We start from the raw sequence: 15,286 nt of genomic DNA on the forward strand, positions 1-15,286 counted from the left end.
GGGAAAAGTGTTATCAGAAGGCCTGGAGCTACTGCCTGCCTTTGCGGGAAGGTGGGTGCAGCTTTCTGAAAAAGATGGGGGCTGAGGCCTGAAGACTGCTTTATCCCTGTATGTTTTATGTCACTTTGTGACACCAAGCAGGGAAGAAAAACCACATGTCTAATCTTGAAAAGAGCAAAATGGGCCCATAGCTGCTATTAAAGCTGAGATTAGTTCAGAAATACAGTGATCCACCACCCTCCTAAGGCAATTAAGCCTGCTCTGATGTCCCATTAAGCTTTCTGTTCACTTTGTGGGAGAAAAAACATTTTCTTATTGACAATACATATCTTCTTTGCAAGGAAGTAAAAATGAATTTGAATTAGAAGAAAAATATTCTGTTTGTCCTAATTCTTACCTTCCCTGTATGGGAACTTGAGTGAAATCCTTCCCCAAAGCAACACAGTCATCCTCCCCTATTGCTCTATTTTCACAAAGCATCTGTGGCTCTCCAAGACTAGCTACCATGCCATGATATTCTCTTAATAGCCGCAGCTCATTGCAACTTCTCGTCCCCGGTTTGGATGCCACTGTTGCAGATAAACCAGTTTCATGTGAAGGGGTCTGATTCAGCTCCATCTCTTGTTGTCTAGAAATTGTACTGTCATCTTTGTTATCCAAGTACATCTGTCCCTGGGGGGTGTTCTCCTAAAGAAAGTGAAAACAAATATATTAGGACTAAATTGAATTGACTCAATGTTTACTTCAGTACAAGCGTGTTAAAAATGCCAAGCAGTAGATTTTTTGTGCACCTTTGGATATCTCTCTTGGTTTATTTCCACCAGGAATAAATCCAAAGTTTTAAACCTCTTTGTAACTTCAAAATTAGTCATTATAAAAAGCACAGAAATATATAAAGAGACCTTTTCCATGTCTGCCATGATTTTCTCCCACAAATTTTCCAGGAACTTGCACTGACCTGTCCCACAAAATAAGCCATAATCACCTATGGATCAGTGTGGGCTGGCATTGTGGCTGGTTAATGAGAAACAAATGCAGCTACAGTGCTATCAGTGAGCTTTGGGTTTTACTTCAGAAGCACAAAAATACCAATTCTTCAAGATCTGTGTGCGTGGAAATCCAGCTTATGCCAGGAAGAATTAACTCAGATTTACAGACCTCTTAACATTGGGAAAGTGGGACTGGGACCAAAATTCTGGCCAAATTTGAAGGGGAGATTTATCTGCTGATAAATCAGATGTGAAGACAGAACATCAGATATGAAGACAGTGAGACCCAAGCTCTTGTTGGATGCAGCAACTGCTCATGCCAGCTCTTCTGCCACCCAGCACCTGGGCACAGGCCTGGTTCCAGCAGGGACTGGCGCAGAGGCCACAGTTCCAGAAAGGCTCCCCCTGCAGAATACTTGGGGTTGTGTTAATGCCATTTCACCACATCATATGGCTTTTACCTTGACCACAGCAGTGGCCATGGTCCTACTGAAACCACTGCTCCCTTCCCGGCCCATAGGCTCCCTCTGAAAGCCGTTGTCAGGCTGAAGTGCTGCCACAGGCAGCAGCCCTTCGTTAAGCAGATCAGATATTCAAGGTTTCTGAAGACAAAATGCCATTTCACCAGCTGCCAGCAGCGCTTATGAAATGTGAATCCAACCTTGATGAAAATTAGGTTCTATTATATGATTATTAACAGTGATTATAATAAAACTTAGTGCGTAACAGTCAAAAAGCTTTTATACTTTGATCATTAAAATTTGATGTGAAAAGTTACAAAAAAAGCACTTAAGAATACCACAAAGTGCCCAAATCAGACACAGAGACCGAGTTAGAGAGCAGCCCTTCTTGAACACATGCTGAGGAACCTAATTATGGGTCTATTTAAGTGCAAAGTGGCAAAGCCACCACAGATGACAGCAAGAGCCTAGGACACAGGCCTGCCAGCCTTGTGTGTCCCCAAGGCAGGGGACAGCAGCCATTTTGGAGCATGTCCCCACTCCTCCCACGAGGGACCTCAGCAAAGAACAGGCAGGTAGACCTGCAGGGCCATGGGGCAGAAATAGCACAGTAATAGGGAATAGGCCCAGCAGGAGAAATCACTGGAAATGGAAATAACAGAAAGACAATTGTGGCTTCGTGCAGCTTTGAGCTCTCCCAGTCTCACAGCTCAAAGAGGATAGAGGACCCTGAAAGGAATGACTGAAATAGTAATAGAAACACAGATCTTGGCTCCAAGCAAAGATGGGCTTGCAAGACAAATCTAAATCAGAATTTCCCCAGGTGGCATATCCTTCTCTAGTCCTTTCTATTCTCAGTATCCTTCATTCTCATATCCTAATCTTCTTCACCTGACTTTATAAGGGCCTGCACTTAGATTGTCTAATTTGACTCTTGCCATCATTAGCAGCCTGGAAAACATCAGCACAAATAAGACTTTGCTTACTTGTCCTTTCTTGGTTTTCTTGAAAGAGAGGAGAAAGAAAGGGAAGGCAGTAGGGGGAGTGTGCTGAATTGCTGGAAGAAGTCAGCAAAGCTACTCCCTTCACAGGGATCCCACTTTGGGGCATGGCTGGCACGCATCACAAAACACTAATGACACTTAAATTTTCGATAGATGTTACTCTCCCCCAGATATTTCCTTGAAGGGACAGGTCCCTTTGTCACCCAGCATAAGGAGCAGAAGCATGGCTGATGTAGTACCAACTACACCATCAGTGAGCTGGTCCAGGCATTTTCTACTGTCTAGAAAGCACTAAATATTGGTGACCCTTAACAAAATCCTGAGTAAAATCTGAGAAAACTGGGCTTGTTGCATTGTACCTTGAGATAAAAGGCTGGTGGTGTGGGGCAGGCCAACTCAAAGCACATGGAGGCCAACACCACCCCATCAACACCCTTATGCCACCTCTGGTAAGCTGCTGCCCTACTAGGCAGCCACTTGCTGCCTGTGCTAAAATCACAACCTTTCTTCCACTCTAATAGATTAGTCTGGAATGCAAATATTTCCAACTGCACATGGAAAATATAATAGTTCTTGTCTTCAATCTCACTATATATATTTACATACCGGTTTTATTAAGACTGTAAATTATAATTGAGCGATCTTCCCACTTGTTACATTTTTCATAACATTTGGTTTGTCTGAGCACCTGCTGTGAAAGTATACAGACCTTCAAGTGATGTCAGGCTGTGGAAACATGAGCTCCATCTGTACTAGTTTTTTTAAAGATGAGAACCTGAACACAACCTCTAAAATTGATCCCGTGTCACCCCCAAAAAATGGGAGTTTTATCTTGAGTTGAGTAAGGACTAAGTCAGTTCGGGTCTTATAAGTACAGAGCCTTAGCCGGAAAGAAATTTATTTTAAGAACTAACATCAATGAAAAATAAAAGAATGCCAAGGACAAGAAGCTTGAGAGAAAACCTGATGCCTGGATACCAAATCATAAACCACATTATTGCACATTCACAAAAGCTTTGCAAAAAGATAAAATAATACAGCATCATTTTGCCACAAGAGACAGGTTTGATTGTGATTACCCACGTAGCTAAAACATTGCTAAGGCAACTATCACCATGGTATCTAAGCTTCTAAGACATCGGTGCATTTACCATTCAAGAAAATCTCAAATGACTGCACTTCTCTGTAGTTACAGAACTTTTCTTCACTTTTTTTTCTTCTTCCTTTTTCTTATCTTACAATGCCTCCATCAGCAATGAGACATAGGTGAGATGTTACCATGTGAAGGTGAGGAGAGATTTTAGCCAAGGAAAGTTCATTTGGGGTTCATCTGTCTGGAGCCACACACCAGCAAGAGGTTTTTAGCCACAGCTAGAAATTGATCCAGCAACCACACATCCGGACTTTGCCTATGAAAGGGCTAATACAGTATTTAAGCAATATTTGTTATCCTTTTTCATCCTTTTCATCCCAGTCCAAGCAGTTGAATATCTGTTTTTAAAGTACTAGTACAGAATTTCTTTTTTTGTTAAGTTTTCAGATGTTAATAAGATCAACAGGCTATCTGAATTATTTTATTTAAGAGAGTTTGTGTAGCATGCATTTTAGTTGCAAAACGTAACGCTGGAGGCAAATGATGTAGCTGGTAATATATCATTTAAAGCATTATTTTCCTGAGTATCACTAAGCACAATGTAGTATCTCTGCAATAAAAAATGAAGAATAATTTAATCTTAGAGCCCATGAGGCTACAAAATATGACATCTTCTTGAGCAAATATCCATAAGCAGTATGTTTTCTGTCTTGTGCATCTCATGATCCATCAAAGCCTTTCTCCCACCAAGACTGGAAAAAATATTACCTCTACATTCAGTCACCTTTGCATTACCAGGCAGAAAGGCAAATTCTAAAAAATATATACTGGAAGAGGGAATGTGTGGTGCTGCCCAGCAGGATATGCCACCATGCCTGCCTGGCTCAGGCAAAGGAGAGCGTGGCTTTTTAAGCAACAGTCATGTTCACCCCCCCAGGGCTCAGATGTGCCAGTGAGCCTCTCTCCCAAGGCAAATTAAAGCCAGATATTGCCTGCCTGGGAAGGCTTTCTACATCACCTGAGCCTAAATAAACTTCTCTACCACCAAATCCTCCCTCAGCCTACCCCTGAGCCAGGAGCAGAGGCCAGAGGTACAAGCTGCTGAGAAGGAGCTCACAAAGTGCTCACAGAGCACCCCAAGGCAGATGTGCCACCAAGGCAGCTTTCTATATATGCATCTCCCTCTGGGTATGCATCTCATGACAGCTTCGCCACAAGTCAGACAGGTAATACTGTACTGGCCTCCTGTGGCAAAGATGCCTAAAAATGTTCTCAGCTGCAGGGAGGAAAGTAACAACTCCCAGTCTATGGCCCTGAGAAACAGCAGGGCTTCAGCACTACAGCTGAGAAGTCCTCCCATGGCAGGGTTGTTCCTGCAAGGCCATTGCCATGCATAACCCTGACCCTGCTGCCCAAAGGACAGGCGAGAACCATTCCCAAGACTGGGTAAAAACCTTTACCCTAGACTGCAGCCAAAAAAAGACACCACACACACAAAAGCTCCCACACCAGCACTGCCAAAATATGCTTATTTATATTTATTTACTTTGCTTGAAGAAAAAGTGCTGGGGTGTCTAGCACTATGATGTGCAAGCAAGAATTCTCAGTGTTTCTTATTTGGTAGGTTTTGTCTCATAAACAGAAAGTGTTTCTAACTGTAGGAAGCAGGTGAGACTGCTTTGGGCTTAGAGGGTGTAACAAATTATTTTGACATACATGATTTGACAGTATATCCCACTGCTGCTATTTTCCACAGAAACTGTGCCTATCCTACTTAAAGGATCTCCATTATCCCATAGGGTGGCATTAGGGATTGCGTGGAATAATGCTGCACAGAGCAGTCCTCCCTTGTGTGTCTGAGTGGGAAGACTACAGAGCAGGGCTGGCCACAACAGATTGTCACTACTTTTCCTTGAATGTCTTCTTTTCTTTGGCGGTGAGACAGCACGGAGCCATTTGCTGTGGCCTCACACTTTATGTTGTCACTCAGGGATGGGCCCACATGTGTCCAGGAAAGTGAGGAAGGGCTCCAGCCACAGTGCCTTGCAAGAATTCAGCAGAGGCCCCTAAATCTCACTGCTGCAAGATAGTGGCTGCCCTTTTTGGTGGCTTCCTGCATTTGGGAGGCAGCACAGACTTCCTGCATTTGGGATGGCTCACAGACTTCACAGTCTTACAGACATCCCAGCTCAGCAAAAGCCCTGACACCTTGCTTCTCAGTCCACACACGGGACCATGACCTTGTTGGTGCCTTGCCTCCTTTGGACTGGCATCCCATATGCAACCACAGAGCTCAGGGAAGATATGGGAGCAATGGCCTGGCAGGACGGATGTCCCTCGCTGCAGAGGGGTGATGGCCAGGCTAGGGGGTCCTCAGCTGGGGCAAAGTGGACTGGACAGTCAGAGTGAGTAAATGGGAGGTCTGCTTCAGGATGAGGAGTGAGGGAAGTTGTGGGGGGTCTGGGCATGGCTGGTGACAGAGTACGAGGAGGAAGATTTTGGGCTGGTTATGATGGTGATGGTCATGATGGAGAGGGCTGCGCAGTGGGCAAGCTTATTGTGTAGTCCTAACTCAAATAACTAACCAGGTAGCACCATTTTCAGGCTATGAGACCATAGACAAGTAACTCAGGGGAGAAACCACGTTCAGGCCATCAGACAAAAGAAAAAGACTTGGTGCTATTTTTGTTTTTAGAGTGCAGTCACACAGACAGCTGCATCAGTGCAACTCCGTGGGCAGCAAACCACAGCACAGGAGCAACCCCAAGCAGCCCAGGTGGCAACTCCTTTACAGAACGAAAATGTCTAATTGCATCCCAAGAAAGCGTAAAACCACTGGGCTGGCTGAGAAAAGTCGCTGAAAAGCGAGTAGGGAAAGCCACGGCACCGCCACCGCCGCAGCACTGCGGGTACGCGGGCAGACGCTGACCCCTGCTGGCAGCCTCGCCGCCTGCCAGAAAAGGGTTTTCCCCAGAAAAAATAAATAAATAAATGCATATATACATAGGAACACACTTTTTTAAAGCAGGGTGTCCCCCAAGCCACACGCGGGTCCACTGGTGGGGTGAGGGGTGATCGCAGAGCAAGTATTTGCACACTTAGGGTGTGCAGAGGAGAGTCTGGCCGTCACTGAGTCTCCCCCCGCTGCAGGATTCACCTGGTTGTTCATGGATAAAATATCTATAAATAGCTAGGAGACAGTGTTTCTGGGTAGGCAGGAATGGTCTCATAGGGCTTTTGTACACAGCTGAGGCAGGTAGTGTTTGTAATGTATTTTGAGATATTGATTAGCAGTGGTCAGCTGGATTTTAAAGATCAGTAAAATAAAAAAGTGAAACTGTTTAGGGGGTCTCATTCGGTCAAGTTGAAGATGCCATTGACAGAGAGAGTCCTGTCATCATCAGGACAGCAACTAAGCATCCTGTTTGAGAGCTTCAGATACCCCAGAAATTAGGCTTTTTTTTTTTTGTTTTTTGTTTTTTGTTTTTTAAGAAAAAAATGTCTCTGCATAACTGCATCTCAATGCCCTGCTCTTTCTCTATCTAAATAGTCAGTTTGGGGAGCCCTTTAGGAGGAGTTCTTGATGAAGGGATAATTTTAAATGAAGAGCTATCAGCTTGGTCATTAGGAGCAGGGTGCACTGTAGGCGTTATGACAATCAAACGAGCCAGTTCAAAAAATAAAAAAATAAAAAAAATAAAAAAATAAAAAAATAATAAAAAGCCCAGAAAAACAGTAATTTCCTTTTTTTGTCTCAATAGGCACAGTTCTCAAGTGTCTGATCAGACACAGATAGCTAAGCTGCAATACTTCGTATGTTAGGCCCCAGTTAATGCCCTGGGTCCCCATACAGCCCATGGAAAGGAACAAGCCCTGGCCACCAGGCTCACCTGGGCACCTGAGACAGGGCAAAAATACTCCAGAAATTCCTGCATCTCCCACTGACCACCAAGGGACCTGGGGGTGAGGGAGATGTGTACTGTACCACAAAGCAATGCTGTACAGTTACTGAGGTCAACATCGGGGCTTGGCCATTTGAAGATTTGCTTAAGCTGTCACATTTCTGAAACAATACAGTTGTTGAAGCAGATTTCTTGCTGGCAAGCTGAGCAGGTAAAGGGAGAGGTAGAATGAAAGTCAGTATTAATACAAGTCACTGGACAACTTAGTCAGGCAACGCTATTCAAGAACTATAGATGCATCATCAGCACACAGGGCCTGTGAAGCACCCTCACTGGAGACAAAATGGCTCCCACCTCGTGGAGGGAATGGGAGGGAGAAGCACCATTCCTGATGAGCCTGGAGGTGCAGGGTGCTGTGTTAGAAGGAGGCTATATCAGAAGGAAGATGATACAACTTTCAAATAGATTCTTTTGGATTTAGGGCTTGGTCTTACTTAGGGGAAAAAAGAAAAAGAAAAAATACTCTAGAAGAGACTTGTGAAATCTAGCTGAAAACTATTCAGGAAATGCAGTTTGCTTTAGTTAAGACATACTAAGAAACTGGGCAGGTTTGAAAGGAAAAACAGGATCTTTCCTGTCATGACCCATATGCAAACCCAGAGAGAGTTTTCTTCTCTCCTTCAGCTATGAAAGTTCTTTTTATGCCATAAAGTTAATGTTATTCCTTTAAAAATGTATTCTGTATTCTTTTAAAAATGAGATCAATAGCAAATACCATGTTACAGGAAAGCTACCTAGCCTGCTGAGATGCCGAAGGCCTTTCATGAAGCCTCTGTGCAAGAATTTGAAATGATTGACACTGATGAGGAAAACTCCAGCGCTATAGCCTTGCTAGAGGACTTTTGAGAGTCTTTTTGACTTCTCTCTGGCACTTTCATAACCCGTCGTTACATATTCATGGAAAAGCAACAAGATCTCATGTGCTTAGAGCACCCTGAAGCACGTCTGTGGGTAACCCCTGAGGTCCCAAGGCAGAGGCTGACAAGGAACACCTGGCTCCACAGCCCTTGCCAGGGCCTTGTGCCTCTCCAGCTGCTGCAGGCAAAGGCAGCACAGGGTGACCACAGGTGAGGCAGGAAAGGCTGTTGGAGAAGAGTATTCTGAAATCTGAAATGACTTCTAACAGGCCTTTATTGGTGATTGCAGATTGATGGTCTTGTTTTTACTTTGGGTTCTTTATCCTTCAGACACATCACAGTTTATAGCAGTGCTCTAGTCTCATATTGGGTGTGTATAAAGGTCTTTATATCTTTAAATATTACTTGCATACTTTTTTAAGTAAAAAGCAAGACCGTAGGAAGGGGTTGATTAATTGACACTATACTTTTAAATCATTAAAATAACCCTGGCTAGTTTCAGTGGTGTTTTAGAGAAAAGAAAATTCAGGTTGCCAAGTTGAAAACGAATAATATTAAGGGACCTTTTTATATTACTTTTTTGCCCATACTCTGCTAATAAATGTTACAAGTTCTTAACAAATTATTCTACAGACTTTCAAGCTGAACACCAAACTCCCTAAAACAAAGTGCAGAAAAATGTGTTATTGCCCCCGGAATGACATGTCTAGATGATTGTTATTCCCACAGTGTCAATCTTTCTTATGTCTAACTTGATAAACTGCAGGTGCTCGAAATTGCTGCAGCAGCTAGAATACTGATAGGCAATAAGTGTTCATGTCACATTTCTCCTGTCCGCTGTTAGCCTAAATTTACTTCATAGAAAAGATGATGATAAGGAGTCTCTTTGCACAAAGGAATTAGAGCATCCATATGCCTTGGCAGCTGTACCATGGAAAAATAAAATACCAACAGGTGCAGAAGAGCAGAGTTCATAGTACTGATGGTTTCTCCTATATTCTAAATATACAGCAAAGCAGAATAAAATACATCTCTTTCATACAGAACCCCAGCGCAAATAGAGGTAGCGGTGACATAGACACAGTTTTAGCACACCTCTTTGTCCTAGTATCTATCAGACTGGAATTTGTTTGTGAAATGTCCTTTGGCACAGCTACTATTTCAACTACAAACAAAGCAGCATACTAGGTATGATTATATTTTACAAAGTGAATGTAAATATTTCATACACTGTTAATGTGGCTGGAATTTTTACTTCCCTGTGGGTAAAAATAACTGACCCTCATTTGTTGACACTGGCTATAATATATTCAAGATAATTAAACCAAGAGGGAACATTAAGGGAGCTAGTTAAGTATTTTGTATGTATCTATGTTCTATGATCAAAAAAAAAAAAAAAAAAAAAAAAAAAAAGAAAGTTTTTGTTTACTTTCTACAAATAATTTGTTGGAGTTATTAATTTTTTTTTTCCTTCCTGTACTAACAGGTTTCATGGCTATATTCAGAAATTAATCATCACCACAGGACAAAACTACAATGAAATGAATGCTAAAATAATATTCTTCTGAGACAGCCATGGCAAATAGCAAAACATTCTAGAAACCAGAAAATGACCACTGTAAATGGACATATCTGTACTGATTTCAAGCATCATTAGTACTTATTCTTCTTTCCAGATAGCCAAAGGGATTTGATTCACTCTGTATGAAAATTATGCTTTGATTTCAGCTGGGAGAGGGTAAGACCTGACTGAGCTAATAAACTTCAGTTTCAGCTAGAAATTTCAGTGTTATTCTAACAACCTGCTCTTGTGTGAATTAAAAAAAAGCAATCAATCAAACAAGGAAAAAAAAGTTTTTGTTTTTGTTTTTGTTTTTTAAAAAAAAAAAAAGTAAAGAGACATATTTAGCACTTTTCTGGAATTTGGGTGTTCCCTTAGCACCCTACTGCTGTACACAGCTTTTTGCCTTTCTTGTGTTGCAACTGAGCCTGCTTTTATATACATTTCTACTTCTTTCAAATGGTCATGCACTAAAAAGAAGCACAGCTTCACTGATAAAACTAGTGTGCCCATACTGTTGATGGCACTGGTTCATGTTACAGTCCTGACAAATTCATTAATTTCTCCCTCAGCTTTAAAACATTCTTACAAAACCAAGAAGCTGAAAGCACATGCTGTGAGATGTAGATTTGTGAAGCTGGCAGCTTTCTGGTGTGCTAAAGCTTATGAAAATCCAAATCCAAGGTAAAATGTGTGGAATGTGAGCCTTGGGGCTTTATCCAAAATACATGGAGGCTAGTGAGAGTCCTTCCACTGTCTTCACTCGACTTTGGATCAAGCCCTTCAAAGATGTAAAACAGAGGCTTAAAATGCCAAGCTTGCAAGGGATACTTGGTTACAGATAGAAGTTGCCAGGATCATGCACAGGGGAAATACAAAAAGGGAGGGATGTCAGACCTTCCCCTCTTGGTCCACAGCATTTCTCCTCTCATGGCAGACAATCGTTTCATGTTGATGGGAATTGGGTTGTGAATTATTTTATTTAGGTATCCCCAGGAAGAAGATATTTCAAATACAGCACAGAAGCAGAGCTTTCCTACCAAAATAAAGAGCACTAAAATCTCAAAACTAATCAAGCGACTTCATTGTTTCAGCAACTAGGAATTGCTTTAAGTGCTTGGGAGTGAAACCACAGCCCAGCAGCTGCCACCAACCTGGAGATGAGAATTGGGATTGCTGTTCCCTGCTTTGCTGTCTGTCTGTCTTGGGGCAAAGATGTGCCTTGTCTGCTAAGTAACTTTCATCCAGCAGGGTTCGCTCAGCAAAGCTGTAAATTGTTTTGAAGTTCTCAGGCAGAAGGCACTGGGAAGTGCATTGTAATGTCAATAGTAACTGCATTTTCTCAGCAAAATGTTTGCACTCTACATGAGAGTACGTTTCATGGGAAGGGGGAACAAGAGTGGCCTCTTCATTCAGATTATCTTAACCAAACCACCTCTGACAAGTGCTTATGTTCCTTGGCATTCACTTCAGATGGTGCATTCCTAGGCAGAAAGTTCATTGCACAGAAGATTCATTAGCAAGTCCTTCTGTGAATCCCAATAAACACTGTGCCCTCCAAGTCTCCAGAATGTCTGAAGCAAGCATGCATTTCTGAACTAGCTGCTTAAAGATCTGAGGGAAACTTGGCTGGAGGAATAGCCACATGATCCTCCATCCCCTTTAGAATTTTTGGCTTTCAAACACCAAGTCCAACGTGACTTGACAGCCTTATACAATCAAAAACTCACCATAGACCAGCTGAGCAATGCAATACTGGGAAGGTTAACCAGAAGAGGGAGGGAGATGAGTATCCAAATTCCCTTTCTTTCTGTCTCCTCATTTGAAGATTTTACCTTATAACTACTCAAACAGAAGTGAAAACTTCCCACGGGGAATCTGGCTGTTGGGCAGTGCAGCATTACTGGCTGACAAAAGGCAAAATCCTTTTCCTGACCATGCAGAGCAATCCACACCGGGCTTGTGTGAGCACGGCACTGATGTGAATCAGGGCAGACCCCACTGCAAGGACAGCTCTGAGCTTTTGAGACGTTGGGATGAGCGTGCATACTTTGGGTCCAGAAAGAAGGATCTTGGGAGTCCATGAGCAGAGCCTTCAGTGCTTTTTTTATCTCTAGTCCTTCATCATCATACTCTCTTTTTAAGAATCCCTATTGAAAAATAACCCTTAGAAAATACAATTTGCTGGTCATAGACCTCAACAGGGTGCTGGAAGAAACTAATGTCTTGACTGGATCCACTGAGCTCCTAGTACCTGTCCCTATATTCAGGAGGTGACACCTCATTCCCACTGTGGGTCACGGGAACTAATGCAAAAGGAAAAGGAGACAAAACTGTTGGGTCTGACATTCACACTAATTACTCTTCTCCCTACGCTAAAACCAGTGAGAGATGTGTTTGCACTTACTCTAAATCCTCTTTTCACAGTCAAAGCAGTGTAAATGAATGCTGGGATTGGTGGAAATAAGGACTGCTATCTTCAAAGTGATTGTTTGACCTACCTAAACTTTGCAGCAATTCCCCTGTAATTTTTTTTATTTTTTTACCCTGACACATTGTGGAAATCTCACACTAGCAGTCATGAGAAAGTGGAAGACAATGACTAGATAATTTGGTGCATCCCAAAGTCTTTAATTTAATCATGGATTGTACTTCGGGAGATGTGTTATTTAAAGATATGTATGAATTTCGTATCAGACTGCAGACATTTGTTTCTTTTACTTCATGAAAGATAATTACTGGATTATGGATAATTGTTAGATAAAATACTCTTTTCACTTATCAGAGTTCACAAAAGTTACCTCATAGCAGAAATAGTTCTGAGTTAACTCAGCAATGAAGAATTCTAAATTATTAACTTCCTCTGACATCCAAGTAGTCTGCGTTTTAAAGCTAAATATCATTTATCTGGAAGTAAATCAAGTCCCTCTGGTGCTCAGAGTTGTAGTTCAACTAATTTATTCCTTAGCAAAGTCCAGAAATGGTTGTGTTTACTACATTCAACTTTTTTTGAAAGTGTTCATGAAATGTGTTAGATTTAATATGTTAAGCATTTTTTTTCTGGTTTATGGGACTTTACAGCAGTCTGTGGGTAGATGCAGAAAAATCTTTTTGCCAAAAAGATTGGTTTCTCTTCTGTATCATTAAAGACAGATAAATTGAACTCTAGTTTGATTTCTAGAACAGTAAATAAATGGCTAAAGAAAACCAATTTGCATGAAGAGGGAAGGTGTCTATAGTCCATGAATGATTGAGAAACATAGGTAAAACATTTCAAAAGGAATGCAAAAGTTTGTTCTTTTCTAAATGTAAGGAGAAATGGTAACAGCTGTTTAACTGGAAGTCCTGCATTGGCCACAGCTGTTGTGAAAAGTATCCCTGTGGGAATACAGACCTTTAGCTTAAGTTTATATGCCCTGATATTAATGAGATACACTTTTTTAATGGATAGCCTTGCAGTTTGAATTTTGTATTATTACAGCCTGTTTTAAGGCAGCCATCTGGGCCCAGTCAGACCAAGGATCTCTGCATACAGACCCGGGCACATAATAGGTCGAGGACCAAAGAGTGCAGCCTATTTACAGACCAGACAGTGAAGCTATGTAGCGAGGAGCAGTGGCCCTGCAAGGTGCTCCAGCATTAACAAAGAACTCAGCCTGCATCCTCCTGCACCATGGAGCAAAAAGGACAAATGTAATCCCTGAAGGCTTAAGGCCAAATAGCACACAGGTATTGAGGCTTGATCTCTTGCCATGTTAGAATTTGTTTCCTACCAAGTGCTAGGGCTTTCCTTTTGGAAAGGAATTTGGAAGAAGGGAGGCAGTGCAGAAAACTCACAATGCAAATAATTCAAGGGCTTGAGAAATGCCTTACTGCAAAGTCCCATTAAAAAAAAAAAAAAAAAAAAAACGGAGCGATGACTCAGTTATTAGGCCACCTCCACAGAGAGCAAATATCTGGTACTAATGCATACGTTAACTTAGTGGGAAAGGCAAGATAAAAACTGATGTCTGGAAGATGAAGCCAGATAAATCCAAACAGGAAATACAGCAATTTTTTATGACGTTTTTAAGTGGTCACATAGATTAACTGCTGAAACATGAAACAAGCTACTGAGGACAGCAGACTGGCAATATCTTCCCATCTAAACTTATCACTGGGACAAGACATGCTACTCAATCCAAGACTTGGGAAAACCGTATAAAATGTGAAAATGTGTGATACAAGAGTGCAAGTTAGAGATGAGAGTCCCCTTTAAACCCAAGCTATGTGAAAGTCTGGCTTTACACATTTCCTTTCAATCCCTGATCTCACTATCATTTAGGGTTCATTTTCCAGATTGTATTAATGAGTGTCAGTATCAACTGAAATTTGTTTTTTAGACCTTAGCTTTGCAGATCGTTGGGAAAAAAAAAAAAAAAAAAAGGAAAAACAGATACTGTTATCACAGTAGAAGAAGTTATTTCAGAAATCCTTACAGTAATCTATTCCTTTTGGACCTATAAAACCTTTAGGATGCTTAGGGAAAAAAAAAAAAAAAATCTAGTTACTGAGATTTTTTTGTGCATTTTCATGCTTAAAAAGCAATGCTTCGGCTGGCAATTTTCATTGAACACTGCTATTTATAGAGCCACTTCAGCAATGAAATAGGAAGCTGTAATCGCACTCTACATGCTTTGGCAGCTCTTGACATGGGCAGGATGTCTGAAAGGTACTGTATTCAGACTCTTCTTTCCCTTTCTTAATAAAAATCTGTCTTCAGAACTTCCGTATAAAAGGGGAGAACTCATTAGCTGAGGGGCACACAAAATGCAAAGAGCTCATTATGCTTTGGGGATAAAGATAGCAAGTTTAGCCAGATATTGTATTTTAATTGGATTTCCCAGCAATAAGAGCAAAACACTCTCAAAATGAACCCTCCGAGGGAGGAGAAGGCAGGACTCTGCTCCTCCTCTGCAGGCCCTGTAGCTGCTGGGACTTGTGCAGATCTTTCCTCCTTGTGACTCCGGTACCAGTGGAGCACCTCACCCACTCTGCAGAGGAAGAAACCACACTGATCAGTGCTGCTGCCTGCAGCCTCCCTCCCTTGCCCTGAGGCACTGAACCTGCAGAAATTCTTCTAATAAACAAAAAGATGGCTGGTTATGTGCTCCTCATGTCAACCCACCTCTTGTTTCAAACCTGAAATATCTTGACCTTGCTTCTCCTTGGGAAGCTGCTAAAACAGACCCTTTTGACAAAGGGGATGCCATGGGGTCACTGGCACTCATGGGCACTTATGCTTAGCAGATGGACTGCCAGGAAGACAGCACTGCCTGTCCCGGCACCCACACAGGTATGTGCTGCTCTTCCTGCATTC

General features: G+C 42.0%; 1 protein-coding gene across 1 annotated transcript in view; it reads right to left on the reverse strand.

Moving 5' to 3' along the window:
- Nucleotides 1-15,286, reverse strand: part of OCA2 (OCA2 melanosomal transmembrane protein) — a 199,257-nt gene that overhangs the window by 173,660 nt on the left and 10,311 nt on the right. The window contains exon 2 of the mRNA XM_068681371.1: nucleotides 398-687. Coding sequence (XP_068537472.1) covers nucleotides 398-666 — 269 coding nt within the window. The 5' untranslated portion in view covers nucleotides 667-687. The remainder of the gene's footprint in view (nucleotides 1-397; nucleotides 688-15,286) is intronic.

This window comes from Anas acuta, chromosome 1 (assembly GCF_963932015.1).
Source record: "Anas acuta chromosome 1, bAnaAcu1.1, whole genome shotgun sequence".
Taxonomy (NCBI): Eukaryota; Metazoa; Chordata; class Aves; order Anseriformes; family Anatidae; genus Anas; species Anas acuta.